We start from the raw sequence: 19949 nt of genomic DNA on the forward strand, positions 1-19949 counted from the left end.
TCATATATATATATATATATATATATATATATATTTATAGTTCTATTTCTGTATAAAATATTATCAGTCCAAAGGGCTGAGTCTTTTTCCCTCTGGTAGGAATGGTTGATTCTGTACAGGTACCAACGCTGATGGCTCTGCTCCTCAGCCCATATGAACCACTTCCGCTCCCGTCCGGTCTGCGCGGTTCCACTCCAGCAAACCGATCAGGTTAATGGTGAGTGAGGAGATGGGAGGGACTTGAAGAGCATCTATGTTCAGAGAGCGGGAGTTTATATTCTGTCGCCTACCCTTTGGGTATAAAAGTCTGTCTTTCCTCAGGTAAGTTCTCCTCTGTGGAGTATGAAGGCCTCAATGCCATAGGCTTCTGATGAAAAACAACAACAAAACAACCCAAAACAAAACAGGAAAAAAGAAAGAAACCAACCCAAAAACCGTACAAATAATGTGCTTTCCATTTCTGTACAACTCTGATTTAGTCTCTTGTTAGATATTTCACTTGTGTTTTTAGCTAGCTACCACGTTTACAAGACAACTACAGCAAGTCTGTGCTCTGAAATCAATTTTCTCAAAGTTGATTTTTTTTTTTTTTACACTTGAAACGGCAAGTGAAAAGGCAAAATTTGAGCTATTGAACTGAGTAAGACCAAAAACAACGTTTATGACACATAAAATGATAAAAACAACAATGTGATGTGACAAAAACATATCTGAGAGCAGCTCAGAGAACAGTGGTCCTCCTGTATTAGTACCTAGGAACATGTTAAAAACACATGTCCCCTGTGCTAAAGTACCCTATAAATGATTATGAAAATAATGCATACCCGAGGCTGCTGGGCAGGTTAAGACAGAAGAAATGCCTGATATTAAAATGATTATTAAAAACAACCCCCAAAAAACGTATACTAAACAATAACGTTTGACAAAATGAATCATAACGACACAATAAAAACAACAACAACAACAAAAAAATGAAAATGCTCTCTTTGTGCTACCAGTAGCCTTTGACAATCAGGGAGGATTGGCTTCGGCGGAGCAGAGAGGCGAGCTGCCAGTCTGCGCCGTCGGGTCTGTACAAGAGTTGTCATAGTTGTCAATAGTCACTGTAATGTTTTATTATTTTAAAGCAAAAAAATCTCAGGTGGTTGGTTAACTCGGCGTGTATCTCTGTGATTGGATAAAAAACGTCAACGGGTCTGCAAGCTCATCCCTTTCTCCGCCCCTCCGGTAGCTGCGAGGGGATAGGGTTTTTAGCGGGGTGGGGGCGGGGACTGGGGGGGATCAAGTGATTGGATGGCGGCTGAGATGGGACACTTGGCACACTCCTGAGAGGTCTGACCGGGGAAGGTGCTCGGTGGGAGTGGTTACGTTGCATAGTGGTCAAAGCTCCCCAGGTACTCCAGTGCTGCCCTGTAGCACAACTGGTACTGGTCCTGTAGAGAAGAAGGAAGAAGACGATGAGAACGGTGTCATCGATCTTCCTGCTGTTAAATATAATGACTGGTCTCGTCCAGCCAACAAAATATTCATTAACTTGGTTTAAAGCAGCATTTCTTGTAATCTGCATTTATAAAGGTTTAAAAAGCAGGCCAGAGGTATTCTCAAAACTAGCTGTAGTACTTTGGAGTATTTACACTAGAGGCGCTACAATATGTTTTTCCTTTTCTTTTTATATCTTAAAAAGACATTTTGTTATCATAAACCTTAAAAGGTTTATGACCTCCTTTGAATTCACACCATGTCAGTCTTTTTTCCTCTAATATCCTTTGTTATGTAACGTATTTATGATTTCTTCACTTGAAGAGAATCTGACGCAGGGCTGCTTTGATACCATTAGTTGAATTTGCTGTGGGATTTCTTACCCCCCTCCCCTCCTCCCAACAACCTTTTTTTTTATTAAAGGAGGATTTGTCAGTAAGTCTTTGCTTTTATGGCACCAAAATGAAAAAGGACACTTTAGATTGCACAGAGTTTAAATCAGAGAAATATACAACGCTGACTTTCAAACGCTGTCCCGTCACTGCGGGAACAATCGCCTGATCAGTACATCGCCCTTACCTCTGTCTGCACCATGGCGGGCCGCTGGGTGCGAAGCGTCTTTACTGTCTGGAAGAGGTCAACCACACCTTCGTACCTCATCCTCTCTAGCACGATGCTGAGGGTGATGAAGACTCCGGTCCTGCCCACCCCGGCACTAGCAAACACACACACACAGAGACAGTGTTACTACACCTGCTGTCTAAATATTCTAAATATGCTGAAAGTTAAATCGTGGTGGGAGCAGAGTCCAATGCACAGTTGTTCTCCTCACCTGCAGTGTACAGTGATTGGTCCGTCCTGTCCAAACTGTTCCTTGGTTTTGTGCACTTGTCCAATGAAATCTATGAAGCCTTCTCCAGTTTTTGGCACTCCTTGCTCTGGCCAGTCGGTGAACTGGAACTGGCGGATTGTTCTGGACTGTCCATCCTGAGGGGGCAGCAGATATGGAGCTTCAGAGAGAAGTTTCATTTAAAAGAGAGACCCGATAGCTCTCTGCTGTACTCTGGAGCGTGCGCTTCACAGATCTCGCTGTGCTTTGAACTCAAAAGGGGGGGAAAAAAACAACAACCCAGCAGAGGGTTTCATGTCGAGGTTTATGAGTACCCTGTTGGCTGTCACTGCAGCCGTCTGATCATCAAATATCTACCTCAGACGCAGTATGAATAAAGCTGACCACCTGGATCACAGTGACAGATTTGTGGCAGCGTAGTGTCAGAATTATGCGGAGTAAATGAGCGCATTTCTAAACATATAATTTGTTCAACCTTTATTTATACAGGATCGCCCAATGAGAGCAGTTCGCTCCCTTCTGCAAGCCCTCCTGGTGCAGAAGGGACCATAAAATGCGGCTCACAATGCAAAAACATACATATAGACAAATATTCAGGTCTGCAAACTGCAGAGAGGAACATATATTTATACACACACACACCCATATAAAAGAAAGAGTGGATGTGGGATTAGAGTGTTGCTGTGCTGGGAGCCTTCAGATGACAGTAAAGTATATTTATAGCTCATTGAAACTACTGCATCACAGGGAGTTGCAGTACTGGCCCTCAGGGATTGAAGGTTATGCTTTTCATGTATTTTCACAGTGATCGTGAAACACACATGCACCGGCGCGCACACGCACATACACACACACGTTCGCATCTAGAAGCACAAAAAACGAGCACGATTCATAGCACAAGCACGCTGATGCTAAATCCGGGTGAAAATGTTTGATGGCGCATTCACTTGATGTCAGCCTGTCAGGAAAAATAACACAGAGCGCGTTCTGATCATCTCTACCTTGAAATTACAGTCGGTATAATTCTTAACACTTAGCGTGAATGTCAGCGTTCGGATGAAAACCTAAAATTAAGATGGATTTTTGGTTGGACGGCTGTATTTGTGGAAAATGCCAATGATCCTTCCCACCTCCACTGCCTTGAAGACATGTACGTAGATATATTCGAGTCCACACACACACACGTGGGCACATCTGCAGCGTTTCACACACAGAGTGAACTCACCCTGGCATCTGTGACTTTGAACTCTCTGAGGATGTACTGAGGCATGTTGTACTCAGCCATTGGATCCACCACAAAGTACTGGTACCTGGCTGACCGCTCTGCTGGCCAGTACTGATGACACTTCTCCTACAAGAGAAAAAGAGAAGGAAGAAACTTTCAGCACTTAAATTTAAACAACCTTTCTCCATTAGGGAAAAAATGACTGCTCCGATTTGTTATTTGTATGTTTTTAGGACGGGTTACTGTACGTCATTAATCATTTGGAGTCATGAGCATGGCTCTGCTTACAAAAGAAAATCCTGATAGACTAATCTGTGGTTCTGAAATATTACCTGATTCATCTTAGGTGGCAAAATATTTACATAATTTGTTTGTGTTCTTAACTACAGCGATGATTTGCATGAGAGCTTTTTTCATCAGCTGTGATTACGGCTGAGAGGGTGATAAAAGCTGTAAAATGCAGTTGAGTGCTGTCAGAATCACCTGCATAATCACAGAACAGCTCACAGTAAGATCTTATGGATTTAATCAAATTGCTGCCAAGATGAGTGTCCCATTTTTTTTCCCTGTAAGGAATGTGACTGATGATCTGAGAGATTTATTCGCCATTTCGCTGAAAGTGAAGTTTAGACAACATGATTTTTATGCTGTACCCTGTCCCTTAAAATTTGGAGCCAACACTTGGTTATTTTAACTTGTCATTACAACTGAAAAGAACCAACTTCGCACTGTTTAAAGGTTAAGAAACAAAAAAAACCCAAAACAGTCTAACAGTATCTCTTTGTGGGGGCGGCTAACGAGCGGTATGCCATGATGGAGCCTGACTTGCGGTTTGCGCCCGTATCCAGCCTTTGTGTTACGCTAAGTGTTCCCTGAGTGCAGCTTTACAGTCTATACTTCGCAGACATATAATTCAGAGAGAGGATGCGCATCCTAAAACTAAAATCTAAGTCTCAAAAGTAGTGACGGCGTTAGACAATTTGGAGTTCAACCCTTGAAAGAAGAAACTAGCTCACAGCGCCCACGTATAGAGACTGTCATCTCATTTTTAGTCTGCGCTCGCGTCTTACCCGTCCCATCTCTCGTAGCTTGGTGAGCATGACAACAATGGTGGAGTTGTGCTCCCACAGCATCCTCCAGAAGTCTTCAGTGGTTTCAGCCAGCGGGCCCTGGGTGGCCAGGTAGGCTTTCTGCTGTCTGAAGATGCAAATTCACACAGAAGAGGCGAAGAGTAAAGATCACACATAATAATTATAAACTTTATGGTGCTTTTACAACTGGCATTAAGAAGCACATCCCAAAGCAATAACCAGAAAGGATTAAATGATTAAAGAAGAGCTGTGGCTGCAGAGTGGTTAGCAAAGGAATTATTCCCACTGTGCTTCCAGAAAATTACGTCTTACAAAGTCCTTGAATACTCAGACATGAACTTATTGAAATAAAACTTAAAGGGCAGAAAAACAAAAACCCAACACATTTGGATGACATTTACAGTATATACTGTACACATTTACAGTATATACACATTTACAGTATATACACATTTACAGTATATACACATTTACAGTATATACACATTTACAGTATATACACAAAAGGACACAGTAATGTGATATTTAGTAAAGGTAAACAAAAGCAGCTTGAAGCTGTTTAGCTGGGTATTTCAGATCCTGTTTGCAGGCTTTGTATACACTGAAAGTGTGACAATGTCAACAAGACATTTCCTGCATATTTACTGTACATGGTAAATAATTGATGGCAGCTATCCTCATTCTTGAGTAATCCAAGCCTGTAGATCCTCTGACCCCTCTTTCCTCTTTGAAACACAGACTTAGAGAGAGAGAGGCAGCACTTGATATGCTCACAAAACTAGAGATGAGCTCATCCACTGAGGTGCCAGAGCTGTGCTGGTGTCCTACGTGACTTTGGTCCAGCTGAGCAGTTTGTTTTGTCAAACAGCAGGTGGCAGCAGTGCGCCGATCAACAGAGAGCTGTCGGTGAGTAATCCAACACACAAACCCAAGCAGAAGATTGCATGCGCGCACACACTCTCACATGTTTGCAACACATGCAAACTGGCATCCAGGTGTAGGCATTTTTGGGTGCAGTAGTTTTGCAAGTATATTCACACGCAGACACACGCACGCTGAGCCATGGCTGAACAGCTAATGAAGGTGCTGCAGGCAAAGCGCTAATGTGGAACTGGGAGATTAGAACGTACTCTGGGCCTCGCTCGCACAAACACAGAAACAACAGATTGGGGGAGACGAGATGACATACAGAGAGGGGGAGGCGAAAAGAGTGAGGAATCAAATTAAAAAGATGAAAACGGGGGGAAGAAAGCGCAAACTATACAGCAGAGATGTGCAAAGTACTGAGAGGATGTTGAGATGAGATGAAAGAGCGAACGCTGCTCTCTCCAGCTGGTCATCAGAGTGCAATGTAGGACTGGCTGCCGAGGACGAGGAGGGTGGAGGGAAGAGAACAGAAGAGAGGAGGCAGGGGGAGAGGAAAAGGAAGAAAATGAGAAAGCAGGAAAAGGGAATTTGAGAGCAGCAGAGGAAGAAAGGGAAGCGAAGAAAAAGCAGAGCTAAGCAGGGGGTGAATACTAAAATTTAAATTGATAGGGTGGACCCCTCTAACCCTCCCATAAAATGGCCCCGAACCAAAACAAAAACAATTCAAAGTGTATCACACAATACCAACTTCGCTGCACAGTGTCCCAATGAGCGCACAGCCAAACAGCACAAAGCACTCTCTGCATCATCCCACATGACTGCAGTGCTTGAGGACATAGTGTTTCATTTCAACCTCATTACAATGCTAAAACTCCAGCCCGCATCGGAGCATATCCAGGGCTTGCGCCCCTGATAGCATAGCTGGAATCAATGGCTCGTCTCTCATTAGCTTAGCATATTATTGGCTTTTCTTGAAGGCGCTGGGGTGAAGGGCACTGGAGGCCCCTGTTTAGTTTTTATTTATGCCCGCGTTTAAAAGCAGCTTAATTACACAGTGCCGCTGGTGCACACAACAGGTCCCCACCCGGATGTCTGTCTCTGCCATGGTGTTTGGATGGAAAAATTAAGATGGCGAGTGGGAGAAAAGGGTGGGAGGAGATAGAGACGGGGAGAGGGGGAAAGAAGTGCAAAGGAGACAGATTAGGGAGGAGAGCAGAGAGAGACACAGATAGAAAGGGGTAAAAATAAAGAAGGAAAAAGACAGACGGGCATGGAAAATAGAGGAGAGAAGAAAAAGGCGGGGAGGGTTTTAGAAATCGCACTTCATTACAAAACTCTCCTGCTGCAATTATGCCATTTACACAGCAACAATGGAGGGTCTGCCTCTGTGGAGCACCTTCTCATTAATAACAGGACTGAAGAAGGGGGGCGGGGGAGGGGGATTTGGGAGGTGGGAGTTGAGGTGTTGTCTCGGTCACGGCCCCCATATGGACTAAATGACATTTCATGCTACCTAACTCTATCCCCTTTGCTTCCACCATAGAGGAGCCATCTCTGCCCATGCTTGTATAGATATAAAACAGAGAGGCACCTTTTCATCTTCCTTCCTCTAGGAAGCAATTTGGACTCACAGAGCTCACGAGGACAGCAGCAGAAGCCTCAATATAAAGGCAGCAGTGGCTTACTGAATGAAAGTCACATTGACATAGCCGGGAGTAATTCTTACAGCTGAAACTGCCCACTGCTGCCTCATCTTCCAATCCCCTCCCATACGTTTTATCCACTCCATTGTGCCTTCCTATGGTATTCTTTACACCTGTAACAATCAGTGATGCCAAAAAAAAGAGAAAGAAGGCTGCAGGCCTGCTACATGCAGTATAGTCAGAAAAGTATCAGGATAGCGATGCATGCTTTGCTGTTTTAAGCCGGGACTCCAGGACACTGAATTGGAGCATGGCTGCAGAAGGGTGTTTACATCCACGCTGGATGAATCATACAGGAATGAAAACTTGCAAGTCAGGAGACAGAGGCTAACTAGAAAGGTTAACAAAAAAGTAATTATTGTATTTAATATTTGCTTGCAAATCCCGCTCTATCAATGTCTGCCTGAGTTCTAGTACTCATTAACATTGGCAGACACTTCCCTGGTGATGCTCTGCCAGCTCTGTACAGCATTCATCTTCATTTTCTGCCTTCAGTCTGACCCTGTGTATAAAAAGGGTCTAAAAGCCTTTTACTGTTACCACAAATTAGATGTGAACACCCTCAAACAACCACAAATGGTTTGCCTAGTGTTATTTTGTACTCTCCTAATGTTTATGAATCCACTGACAGAAACAAAACCAACAATTTATTAATTGCACTAACTAGTTTTGCATCTGTTGCCGAAGCCTGATACAGTTTATTTTTTAATGCACTACATAATTTCTTATTGTCTAAAAACTGTTAAAAACACATCAACCGTTGACATGTTTCTTAATTACTATGAGCATTCAAATTGTAGTTTATTTAGAGCCAATCCCACATACAGGCAGGGGCGCCAACAAGGGGGGCAGAGGGGGGGCACAAGAGAGAGGAAGACACCCTACAATAAGTTGATTAACTTATTTATTCCAGCATATATCATTTCTGGCATTCCTATTGTGTCACTTTGTATGTCCCTCACAATTTCCCATCGTCACCCCCTCCCCTCTCACACACACAGACAGAAGGTTGGTGGCACACCGTGTGACACCCTGATATTCTTAGTGGCCCTAATATGGCTAACCCATACAGAGCTGTCCAAGCTAGCAGTATGAACAAGCAGTGAAAGCCTACACACAGCCTGTCTACTACAGACAATAAACAGGGCTGGTGATGTGCAGATGATGGTGTTGAATTTTGGGAAACACTCATAACGACACTTCAAAGACAGCGTGGGAAACTCTTCTATTACTTGGTGCTGTTTGTATTTGGGGATACCAACAGTATCTGAATAAATTACCCCATAAATTCTCCACTTAATCCTGTTAGTTTTCCTTAAAGTAATGTTTGAAACAAGGCTTACATTTTTTTTAATACAATTTGCTTTTGCAGTAGGAACAAACAGGCTTGGAAATGTGAGTCAAAGACACTGCAGTATTTGTAGTGAAGTTAGTGGATGAGTGGCGCTTAGCTGGTTTGGATTTGTTGACAGAAAAACACAGAATAACGCCACACTCGCCTTTTACAGCAAGCGCAAGATCAGCTCTTTAAATTCACAGCCGCTCAGATCTTGAAGATGAAGTCCTTTACTGACCTGTAGCCATCGATGCAGCTGGCGTTGATATAGTCTGAGCCCTCGACACCTCGGATGGGCTGCAGGCAGACACGCGTGGATTCGAAAGGCATGATGTTCACCAGGCGGTTCTTAAACTTGTTGCAGGGCAAGTTGGCGCTGATAAAGCGTGACGTGTGGGCTTTGGAGTTGGCCAGTCTCTGTTTAAGAAACGGTGGGAAGAAACCAGGCAGGGAAAGAGATAGAGAGAAAAAAAGTCAGTCAAGTAAATAAACAAGGATGCCTCTCTATCCATAGTTTCTTTTGACTGGATACCCCAAGTAGAAGGTTTAAAGAGCAGGTGGGCGGGGTTTCATTGCTCGCAGACAGAATTATGTGTTTAAGATGATCATAACAGGGATATCTGCTCTCTTTGACATTACACAGTACCAAAAGTAAAAAAAAACTGCTTACAGGAGTCTGAAGAACAACTCGCCACATTTACTATGAGCATTAACCACTTTAACAGTATAGAAAATAAGGAAAAAGCATAACAGGTCCACTCAAAAGTTTACTCCTAACTAGAGATGGTCTGATTCAGAAATCTGCTGTCTGCAGTAGACTGTCTCCCATAGCGTCCCAGAGCTTGCTTGAAGGACTGTAGGCGTGACATGCTCAGTGCTGGCAGTGGACAGAGCACAGATGGACAGCACAGGAGCGTGCATGGCCAGTTATCGTACTCCAGGAGAATTTGTGCGTGTGCGCGTGCGATGTGGCCAGACTGTGTGGGCATGGAGGCTGTGGCCCCCACGTACACCACAATCATTCTCTCACTCTTTCATTCTCTGTTGTTGGCAGGAGTGTAGATGCTATTATCACTTCAAACAGAATGGATCATGGTCATAAGAGGGCTAATGGCAGAGCCGCGCTGGGAGGAGAGTGCGTAATAACATCACAGTCAATGGCTATTGACAGAAGGTGTGCGCGTGTGACTACGACCTTGAGCACCAGCTGTGTGTATGTGCGAGTGTCAGTCATTTTGTAACTCTCCATGTGTATGTGTGCTCACGTGCTTGTTCTTGTACATTTGTCCCTGAAACATGTGTTGGTCTGTATGCAGTGATGCTGCCGTGCAAACGGCTGTGATGTCTCAGCACCGATGTCACTGATTAAAAAAAAAAAAAAAAATTCTTGTGCAGTGGCCGATTCGGTGAATTCATTATTTGTGACACTGACACAGATTTTGCAGCTGCAATCTGTTGCACATTTGACAAGATTCCACCATAAATGTAGCAGAACAAACAGGTTTTGTACATGTGAGGAAAAACAGGCAGAATGGTAACTTTATTTTGTAACTTTTGTTATTTATTACCACTTCCTGTGCAGCAATGCATTGACTTTTACACACTCTTGATCAGTGAAAGTTGTTCTTTAAGATTAAAGTTAAATATGCTTATGTAATTATGAAAGAAGTTCATTTGATGTGTGTGCGTCAATCACCTTGAACTCCAGCTCCATAGCGGTGACCGTCTCTCCAGGTGCGGGCTGGGTGAGTTTCTGGATGTGGGCGTAAAGATTGCGGGCTGGCACCTCGGTGTTGCCGCAGGTGGCGGCCTCCAGTAGGGCTTCATGAATAAAGATGTACTGGTCCTCAGTCTGGACCATATAGTTCCTCTGGGCACGCATGCACGTCACATGGCCGTATATGTCTACAGATTTCTCGTGCTTCATGCGCTCCAGCATGGCATCGATCACAATGAAGCAGCCAGTCCTGCCCACGCCCGCACTGGTGGAGAGAAACGGAAAAATTAATATGTTTTCCTGTTTGTACAGACGATCATCATGTGGTCGAAAGACATCATTAACACAAAAAACAAACATGCATTCAGGAAGACTGTAGAGTATCGTAAGATTCCCGGTTCTTTAATATTCTCTCTACACTTGACAGCTGAAAACTCAGCATCTTATCATCCGGGGTTAGTTGTTTTACACCTGCTAACAGTAACAAATTACTAGGGCAAATTAATATATCATTACTCTATAATAATACCATCAGCAAATTAATATCAGTGTCCACAAGAACAACATTTTATCATCCCTGTTGCAAATGATGTCCTTTACAGAGCAGATTCATAACTCCTGTTGTTACAAGTACTTCCATTAAATATATTTTAATGGTATTTCAGATTTTAGTATGTATCTATTATTCTGTTTGATTAATGCACGACTAAAAACACAGCTTGTTTCTTCATGTTCCCACCTGCAGTGGACCACCATGGGCCCTGCATCTGGAGGATTGCAGGCTTTTACCCGCCGAAGGAAGGCCAAGATCGGTGTGGGATACTCGGGCACCCCGTGGTCTGGCCAGGCCATGAACTGGAACTGTCTCACCTCCCTCTTTTCACTGGAGCCATTCTGTGGGAGAATCAGTTTAGTCAATAAAACAGAAAGATGGGAGATCCTGGCATGGTAAAGTGTAACTGGCTCCTTTATAGAGAGACATTTTCATCTTTAATAAGTAAAGGTCATGCTTTTTTTTTTTCATGTGATTCATCATTCTTCATCATTCACGTGAAATTCTGCAGTAAAATCTGAAAAGCACATGTGTTTGACTATTTTAAGGTCTCAAGTTAACGCATAACTTTGATAGCAGTACATAGAGCGCTCTACTTTTAGGCCTGTGATCATGCTGCAAGTGTAGGTGTAGATAACATGTATAATTTTGGAACTGAGCCCCAGCGGTTTCTCTGAAGGGGTTTCTTGGCATTGTCACCATTTCTGATTGAAACTAACTAATCGTTCCAGCCAGAGACTTGCATTTAATTAGGAATTATAAAAATGTTAGAAATTATAAGCAAGTGATGGAAAAAAGAAATGGAAGAGGAGAAATAAAGGACAAACCATTAGTCACATCATCACTGCACTGAAGTATACGAATCAAAGTGAGAGAAAAAAGTGCTTCTTAAAAGAAAAAGAGATGAATGTTGGAAGTTACAAAAACAATTACAATAATGGAAAAATTATTCATGTATAATAGCCTTTAACTGTCTGCAGAAAAATGAGGAATTGCATTTAGACTGCAAATGAAAAAGGCTACTCTACCTTGTAGAGGGCGAAAGTACGGACGCTGTACGTTGCCAACTCTACAGTGTCCAACATGGTGACCTGGATCATCCCATAGGTCTCTGTTCCTCGCGATGGCCAATACTGGTCACACTTCACCTGGCGAAGCAAAAGAGAGGGCACGCTGTCAGGAGTGAACTGCTGCGAGTATGCACCACGAGGCTAGTGAGAGGCTTGTAGGATCACACTGATTAACAAGGAGGGAACATTAAAGAGGTCAGATCAAAGGCTTTGTCCACTGTCTAATTAAAAACTGAAGACTCGGCGTCAGCTCGGGTATCCGCTACAAAAAAAAAAAAAAAAAAAAAAAAAAGGAGCACCGCAGAAGCAAGCTTTTGCATGAGCGTTCATGTGTGTCCGCATTTGAAGCGGGCTTCAATAGAGCATAAAAAGCCCACTTTGTCTTTTACCAGCCTGTGATCATTTTCAATTAGCTAATTGTCGGGTGGTTCGCACCCCTTTGTCATGTATGCTTTTGGCGCATTTGTGCTGATTGGGTGCTGCATTGTGGAGGGAGATGTGTCTAAAAGCCTGTTCTGGCCAGCCGTGAATGGACAGCAGGTTCGGCCACCTGGCTCCATATGTCCACAGAACAAACTTCGCTGTGGATGAGACTAAAGATTCTCCAAACACTAGCACCGAGTGTCTGTGTATCTCTGAAATGACGACTGGCCTTCATTTTACTCCTTGTGGCTTAGCAACGTGTAGTTGTCACTACTTTAGAATAAAAAAGAAAATGTTTCTTTTCACAGTTTTCTTCACTCAGAAATAACCTTTCCTACCAGACTGATGAATTTAATTGCTGAAGGTAACTTGCCAAAAACTGGACTTACAAAAATGCAATCACATAATCAGTCATTTGATATTTAGAAATGCTTTCACTGCCTTCAACAACTACTGAACAAAGTTTAATAGTTAAGGTGATGAATAACCTTGATACCTAAACAATCGGAATAGCCAGCCTGGTCTTGCCCAAGTGGGAAACTCTCAGGCAGAAAAATGAAGGCAGTTCATTCATCCCAAGGTTATAGGGGCATAAACATGGGATGGTTAAAGGTCAAGAAAGAAAGCCCAGTCCTAAAAACAGAGAAGGTGTCTGTCTCTGAAATTCAAACTGGGAGTGGTTCCTATTCTACTTCTGGAAACTCCAGGAACCACAAGGGTAGTCTGCACTCAGAGTGATGTGCTGTTTTGAGATAAAATAAGATATTTAAGACATGTTTATAATATCCACTCTCTTTTAAATACAGTCTGTGGTCTTTCCCTCTAGTTCCTGGCCTAAGTCTAAAAATTTATTTGGAAGCACTTCATGTTCAGTATGACCCTTTCAACGCTTTTTTCCTGTCAGTTACAGGCACAGAAACAACAACGACAGAATCAGCTTTAACGTCAGGAATCCTGGGACAAGAACTTGCTGATATTGATTTGGATAACATGAGAGGAAGAGATGTGGCACGGGTGAGCTAATCATATTGATACTGCAGTACAGAGCTGACATTTGGAAGCACTTTGGCTGTCTCAGAAAGCTGGTAAAAATTGACAAACAAAATGCACTAAAATTCACCCCCTCACATTTCACCTCCCCCGGTGACAGCTTCCATTCAGAGGCAGAGGCAGAGCTCGCAGGAGAAACTCAATTGAGTGATGGGGAACTGCTTGCCGTACAAACATATGGATTAGCAGTCACCACTGTAATGAATATCTTTGTGCTGCCTGAGGTTGGGTGGCATATTCTCCTACACAAAGAACTACAGAGGGACACGCGCACACACACAGACAGACACACACAGAGGCTCCAGGTTTCACTATCATCTGCTTCTGCTTTGAACCTTGCTTTCTCACATGTCGTCACCTGGCCTTTTGCAGCTGGCATAGACCTCTTATCTACACACACACACACACACACACACACACACACACACACACACACACACACACACACACACACACTCAAGTGAGTAATACCGCTGGTCTCATTTCAAGTCCTGACCTTTTAGGGTTTTACTAACTAGTAATGCAAGAGGAAGCAGAAATTTTTCCTGCAGCCGGATCTCATCATATTTGTCAAGCGGCTGCTCTGTTTGGCATGAGACGTCAGTCTAACTGGGTGGTGGGAGGTTGACTCACGCACCATATGCGCCTGAGTGCATCTGCGAGAGAGACGCTGACAAATAAAGATTGTGTATTTATATAAAAGGGGTGGACAAAAAAACAAAATTCCCTGAAACAGTGAAGTAAAACCATGTGTCTAATTAGAAGCACAGGCATTATTTTGGGATGATTTTGCAAATGTATCAATGCATTTCTCTTCATTATCACACTGCAAACACTGTTTGTTTGATACAGTTTGGAGCCTTAGTGTTCAATGTTATTCCAAAATTAAATTAGGGAATCTAATCAGTTTAGCTGACTGTTGGCTGTCTCATACTGTTTTGGAAAAAGTCATTTAAAAGTTGTCACATACATGCCGCTAATCATGATTAAACTAAATGTTTAATCTTCTGTATAGAGAAAGACTGCTTGGATTTGTATGCACCACATGTATCCCAATATATTTACAAAGTATTACTGCACAGCTCTTTGTGAGCATTAAGCTATACTGAAAATAGAAGTTAGTGGAGGGAAGGAGGGATTTTGGAGGGGTTAACACTGCACAGAGTCACCACCTTCTGGTTTGGAAATGAAACTGCACCCCAAAGCTTCGTCCACCACTCCTGTGATGTCATACAAAAAAAAAAAAAAAAAAAAAAAAAAAAATCCAATGTAGTCTGATATGATTTGGAAAAATACTTCCACCCCCAGCTGGTCGAAGGCGGGTTTGGTTCTTTGTGTCTCTCTCCATGGTGTTGGCAAACCAGCAGATTTCAAAATGTGTGTAGGAGGTGGGGATTGGCTCCGAGGCCTATTCATTTTTCTTTAGGTTCCTCATGTCATGGTGTTTCACTTCTTTATATCCGTATGTATATGCACAGCCACCACTCTGGGCTCAAAGAAGGAGAGCCTGCTTATCTGTCACAGGGTTCTGAAATTGCCACTCAGACGCACTAAATATACCAAGAGGTTTGCGAATACAAGTATGTCCTCCCCATCAAGTGAACGTGCAATAAAACTCATCTAATCAAGCTGAATATATTCTCCGAGGAACAAATAAATGAGTTCTGTTCTGAGAAGACATATTGTGCTCACAATTTGCCTAAATGATTGATTGCACTGATAGCTTAAAATTAAAACAGATGATATGTTGTGAAGGATAGCAAGTAATTTAAAGCTTGACAAAACAATTTCGAAGAATCGGTATAGATGAACTGAGCTTCAGGTAATGATCTTCTCCCCCAAAACAGTCAAGTCTGGGATTTTGGAAACAAACTCTTATTTATACTTCTTCTCTTTTCCCGTTCTTTATCTGGAGACTGTCTTTTATTAGGGTACTGTATGCATACGCTAATAAAACAGCACATACTGGCAGGGCTCCATGCTGATATTTTTTTTCCCCCTCCAAGGAATTCATGAGCATGATTTTGTGATGGTAATTAAATAAACCCAGTCCAATTTTGAATCTCAAGTTGTCTGGTGCTCTTTTTCTTTTTTTCCCCTCTTCTTTTATTAGCATAGATTTATTTTAGGAGCCCACAACTGTTGTTAGATGACAATCCTTTTTCATTCCAACTTCAGAAATTTCATTATAGTGCTGTGGCTTTCATGGTATTACTATATGTATGGAACCTTGATAAGGAAGTGCCAAAAATAAATACGCAGAAATTGAGTATTGAACAATTTAAAAAAAAAAAAAAATCAAAATATATATGTAGTGCACATGCATCATTTTCACGTGGGACTGTTCAACAGCAGGATTGCACAGTTAGATGCAAAGTTGCCAGGATAACTTCATCATAAGTGACAAACAAACAACAGAAACGGTAAGGTTTGTGCTGTTACCTCACAAACATATTTAGACAGAGTTCACGCAGAAGTTTTTTAGAGATTGCCGAAGACTGCGGAGAAGAGCAGCAACATGAAGCGATACTGTCCGCAGACAACCAAAGTATCCTTTGAAGTCCTTGTGACTTTGATCAGGCTGACAAATCCAGCTTTAAAGCAGGACTGGGTGTCTATATGCCTTCAGGCTTTGTTGGGTGTAAAGTTCCTCAGTGTGAAGCTACATAAATATATATACACAGTCCATTTGTGTATCAGAAAACTCCATTTCTGTCCACTTTTTGACTTCCAAACGTCAGCTGATGGTTGGGTTTGTTTGCGGCATTGTCAGCCTCGGTGGCTTTAAGTTCTATACAAGAGTCCTTTGTTTTGCTCTCCTCTCTGCACCAATAACAGCTACTGGTTTGTTGCCGTGGTCACACAACACTGAACAAAAAAACCTCTCCAAGATAAACAATAATATTAAAAAAAACATTTTACAACTAACATATTAACAAGCACTAAACATTATGTACCACTTAAAATTCATTATTATCATTGCAATTAATAATTTATTATAATCACTTTTATGGGGTTCATTATTAATAAATTACATAATGCATGTAAAAGAAATTTGAGTATGCACATTATGTCATTAAATCAATGCATAATTAATGCTTTGTGCAGGAATTGTTGAGGAATGAAGTTGCACATTGCAATATTTTTAAGGCTTCCTTACCCTTGACTTTTCCTCCAGTCTGGTCATCATGACAATGGTGCTGGATCTCTGCTCCCACACCATCCTCCAGAAATCACTCAGTGTCTCTGGCAGAGGCCCCTGAGTAGCAATGTAGGCATTCTGCTTCCTGTAGCCGTCGATGTAATTGGCATTAATGTAGTCACTTCCTGGAACGGCTGTAAAAAAGACAAACAGTGTGAATAAAAATCCTATTAGACAGTACAGTAACTTTAATAATATTTCACTGTTCAATGACAGATTTATGGATATTTTCCCTTTGATTTCTGGCAGACAGTGTACAAAGACAACCTGTCAGTCAATCGCCTAGATTACACAGGTCTCTATGATTTACATGCTTAAATCAATACTGAACAAAAAAAGATACTTGGGTTATGTGTGCAAAATTTTCATCTTTTAAACCTGCACCTGCAGGCGTACAACATGTCCTTGGAAGTTTTGAAGGAGGCCTCAATCGATGGCGGTGTCAGTCAATAGCTATCTGAGGGGTTAAGTGGTTGCGTGAGCTCTTACCATCAACGGAGGTGAGCACCACTCTGGAGTGGTCATAGGCGATTACGTTTGCATAGCGGTTCTTTGGCTTGTTTACTTCCATGTTTGAGTTTTCCCAGGTAAACTGCTGGCCTGGATCAATGGACTGTGAGACAGGACAGAGGAAGGAGGGAACAACAAAAAATAAATGAATAAATGAAGTACGAATGATTATAAGAGAATGAACAGAGAGCCACGGAGCAAAACGAGAAGTGTGGCTGTGCTGTGGATACCAGCTTACAAATGAATCCCTGACGCTCGCTGCTCTGCAGCTGCTTTTTGTGGATTAACAGTTTGGTTATCTGCGTGACATTTGCTGTCTTATGCTAATGAAGTACAAATATAAAGGGTCTCAATTTTTCATAGGCAAAGTGTAGAAAGACTTTAGTTTTAGCTGAGAAGCTAGAAAGGTTTTAAGTTTGCAGTCCGCAATTTGACAATTCCACTGAATTACCTTATCCTGGGAGGTCATCTGCACAATTTGGTGCAGTAACCACAAGTGTTCGTTCCTTTCTCTATCGTATCTTCCTAGCTTGTGTTTTTGTCTCATCCTCTCTCTTTCTGACCCTTTCCCTCTTACGTCATTTGTCTCTTGGGCTAAGACGACAGCAGGCTGCATATATATCGATCCGGGGAGATATGTGATGGCCTCTTATCCCTTGCTAGATAATGTCACAGAATCTCTTGTTATGCCATATCGATCCCCCACAGCTCACGCCGGAACCATGTCCAGTAATTCCCCGGGCCTCGTGCCTCACAAATCCAGCAGGAGTTAAAATGACACATTCAAAATTCATTCTCTAACTTAAAGCAACTACTTCAGTAATTTAATTATTACAGGTCATTTTACGTCAAAATGTTACAGCACAGCTATCATGTAAAAATACTCGGATAATGGAAGAAATCTATGGTGAGGCCTCGAGAGGAGGAAAATAAAGATCCTGGGCCATTAAATGTTTCTGCAAAAAAGTCCTTATACGAACAAAGCAGGTGTAGTTGTCCTTATTTGTAAATCAAACGTACAGCAAATTGCCATTCAGCTGCTTTCTTACAAACACAATGAACTGATAGCTCTCCTAAAGTGGCACCTACATTAGTATAAATGTGGCATAAAATTGAAATTTAAGCTATTCCGGACTTTTGTTTCTGAACAGGACATAAAAATGTAAAATGCTCATATGCAACTACAGCTCCAATTTGCTCTGCGGTGAGTGTCACAGGGGCACAAGCCTATTGCTGCTGATGAGCTCAGCACTGCCAATTTTTCTGTCCGTGGCCGTCAGTGTGAAGAGAAAAATTTTATTTGCAGTCAAAACATGTCATATCGATTTGAGAGCTCAGTGAACACAGCAGGCACACTAGGCTGATGACAACTAGCAAACAAGTTAGAGGTAGAAGTGGCAGAAAGAGGTGAGAGGCAAATGCCCAAGGTACTCTCAATGACACAGTGGAAATATTTTAAAATGAACATAATGATAGTGCTATGACGACGGCTGCATGATATTGCTTCCTGCGATAAAAAGACTGTCAGGGGAGCTGCAGCATGCCTGATTGACAAATTCTGCTCATTACCCAGTGTGCTCATTGCTCAGTGTGATGAGAGGAAGTGGCAAAGCCACTACATATTCTGAGCCTTGGGGTAAGACGCAACGGGAGCAGCCGGCGAACGTGACTGTGACAAAGCGCCATGAGCTCTGCCACAGCGCCATGGCTGGCACAGAGATGGATGGCCATCTGCCGGGCGATGGAGGGGGTCTTCCCTGGCTTGGAATGACTGGTGCAGGAAGGGAATGGTGCTGGGCTGGTTGCCTGCAGTCATACAAGCCACTTCTCTGGCTTGATTCGTTTACACTAACTCAACAGGCCGGCAGGGTGATGTTGTAGAGAGGCACTGAGCAACACAAGGAAGAACTTAATTGAGAGCAGATTTTTACCAAGGCCTAATTATCTCCCCGGTTAGTTGTTAATTTCACAGCGAGTCAGAAAATGTCCTTTAGAAACATATTCTGCACCTTATAAAATGAAAAACTTTGCAGACAAATGTATGCATAATTTGTCGTGCACTGTTAACGGCTTCTTCTCAGAGATATTTGCTGTTTCAGTGAACAAAATGTCCATTTATCCATTTTTTTAACTGCTTTTCTAACTTAGGATCGTGGCTGGTTTGAGTCCATCCCAGCTGTCATTGGATGAAAGGCAGGCTACATCCTGCAGAGGTCGGCGGTCTATCAAAACATTTCTCAGTAAAGCAGGTCCTGTAAGCTAGAACCTCCAAAATTCCAACGCACATTTTCAGCTCCAACGTGTTGCAGCAAAACACTAACGCTTTCTAAAGAAAGGATTAATCACACAGCTGCTGTGTTAGTTTGAGCTGGGAGTATTCCAAAAAATGAAAACTGAATAAACAAGGCCGCTATCATTCATAAGGCAAAGTACACAAACACTACATTTTAAAGGAAGAATTTTTATAATTGTATTTATCTAGCTTGCTTTGTGGGTCAGCAAGTGTGTTAGAACAGTTACATAAAGCTATCAAATTGATGTCATTTTCCCCGTAATCACTGGACAGAGCAGATAGCCGAGCAGCTCAAATAAAATGTTTGCTATAGTTTGCTTATGATGTTGCGTGGGAAATGGTTATGAGGTTGGCAAAATTACTTTGCTGTTTCTCTCGGGGTGCAAAATTGCGCAGAATGACATCTTGGTGTACGGTCACGAACAAACTGAAAGAGGCGAGAACATAACCTTCTAGATCGATGTAAAACAATCAGTCAAAAAAAAAAAAAGACTTGTTGGAGCCATTGATGGAATAAAGCTAATTAAAGAAAACACATCAAACAAATGAGCAAATAAATAAAAGATGTTTTTTCTGCATT

The 19949-nt window shown here is 42.2% G+C and overlaps 1 protein-coding gene across 10 annotated transcripts in view; it reads right to left on the minus strand.

Moving 5' to 3' along the window:
* Nucleotides 1-443: 443 nt before the first annotated feature.
* Nucleotides 444-19949, minus strand: part of LOC116313396 (receptor-type tyrosine-protein phosphatase F) — a 160155-nt gene continuing 140649 nt past the window's right edge. For all 10 annotated transcript variants that reach the window (XM_039602216.1, XM_039602222.1, XM_039602224.1 and 7 more), the window contains 11 exons: nt 17056-17179; nt 16525-16700; nt 11850-11969; nt 11008-11162; nt 10248-10533; nt 8790-8968; nt 4625-4751; nt 3555-3680; nt 2312-2466; nt 2059-2194; nt 444-1433 (listed from right to left, as the gene is read on the minus strand). In XM_039602216.1, the coding sequence (XP_039458150.1) occupies nt 1365-1433; nt 2059-2194; nt 2312-2466; nt 3555-3680; nt 4625-4751; nt 8790-8968; nt 10248-10533; nt 11008-11162; nt 11850-11969; nt 16525-16700; nt 17056-17179 (1653 nt within the window). In that variant the 3' untranslated portion in view covers nt 444-1364. The remainder of the gene's footprint in view (nt 1434-2058; nt 2195-2311; nt 2467-3554; nt 3681-4624; nt 4752-8789; nt 8969-10247; nt 10534-11007; nt 11163-11849; nt 11970-16524; nt 16701-17055; nt 17180-19949) is intronic.

The sequence above is a fragment of the Oreochromis aureus genome, linkage group 18, assembly GCF_013358895.1.
Source record: "Oreochromis aureus strain Israel breed Guangdong linkage group 18, ZZ_aureus, whole genome shotgun sequence".
In the NCBI taxonomy this organism is placed as follows: Eukaryota; Metazoa; Chordata; class Actinopteri; order Cichliformes; family Cichlidae; genus Oreochromis; species Oreochromis aureus.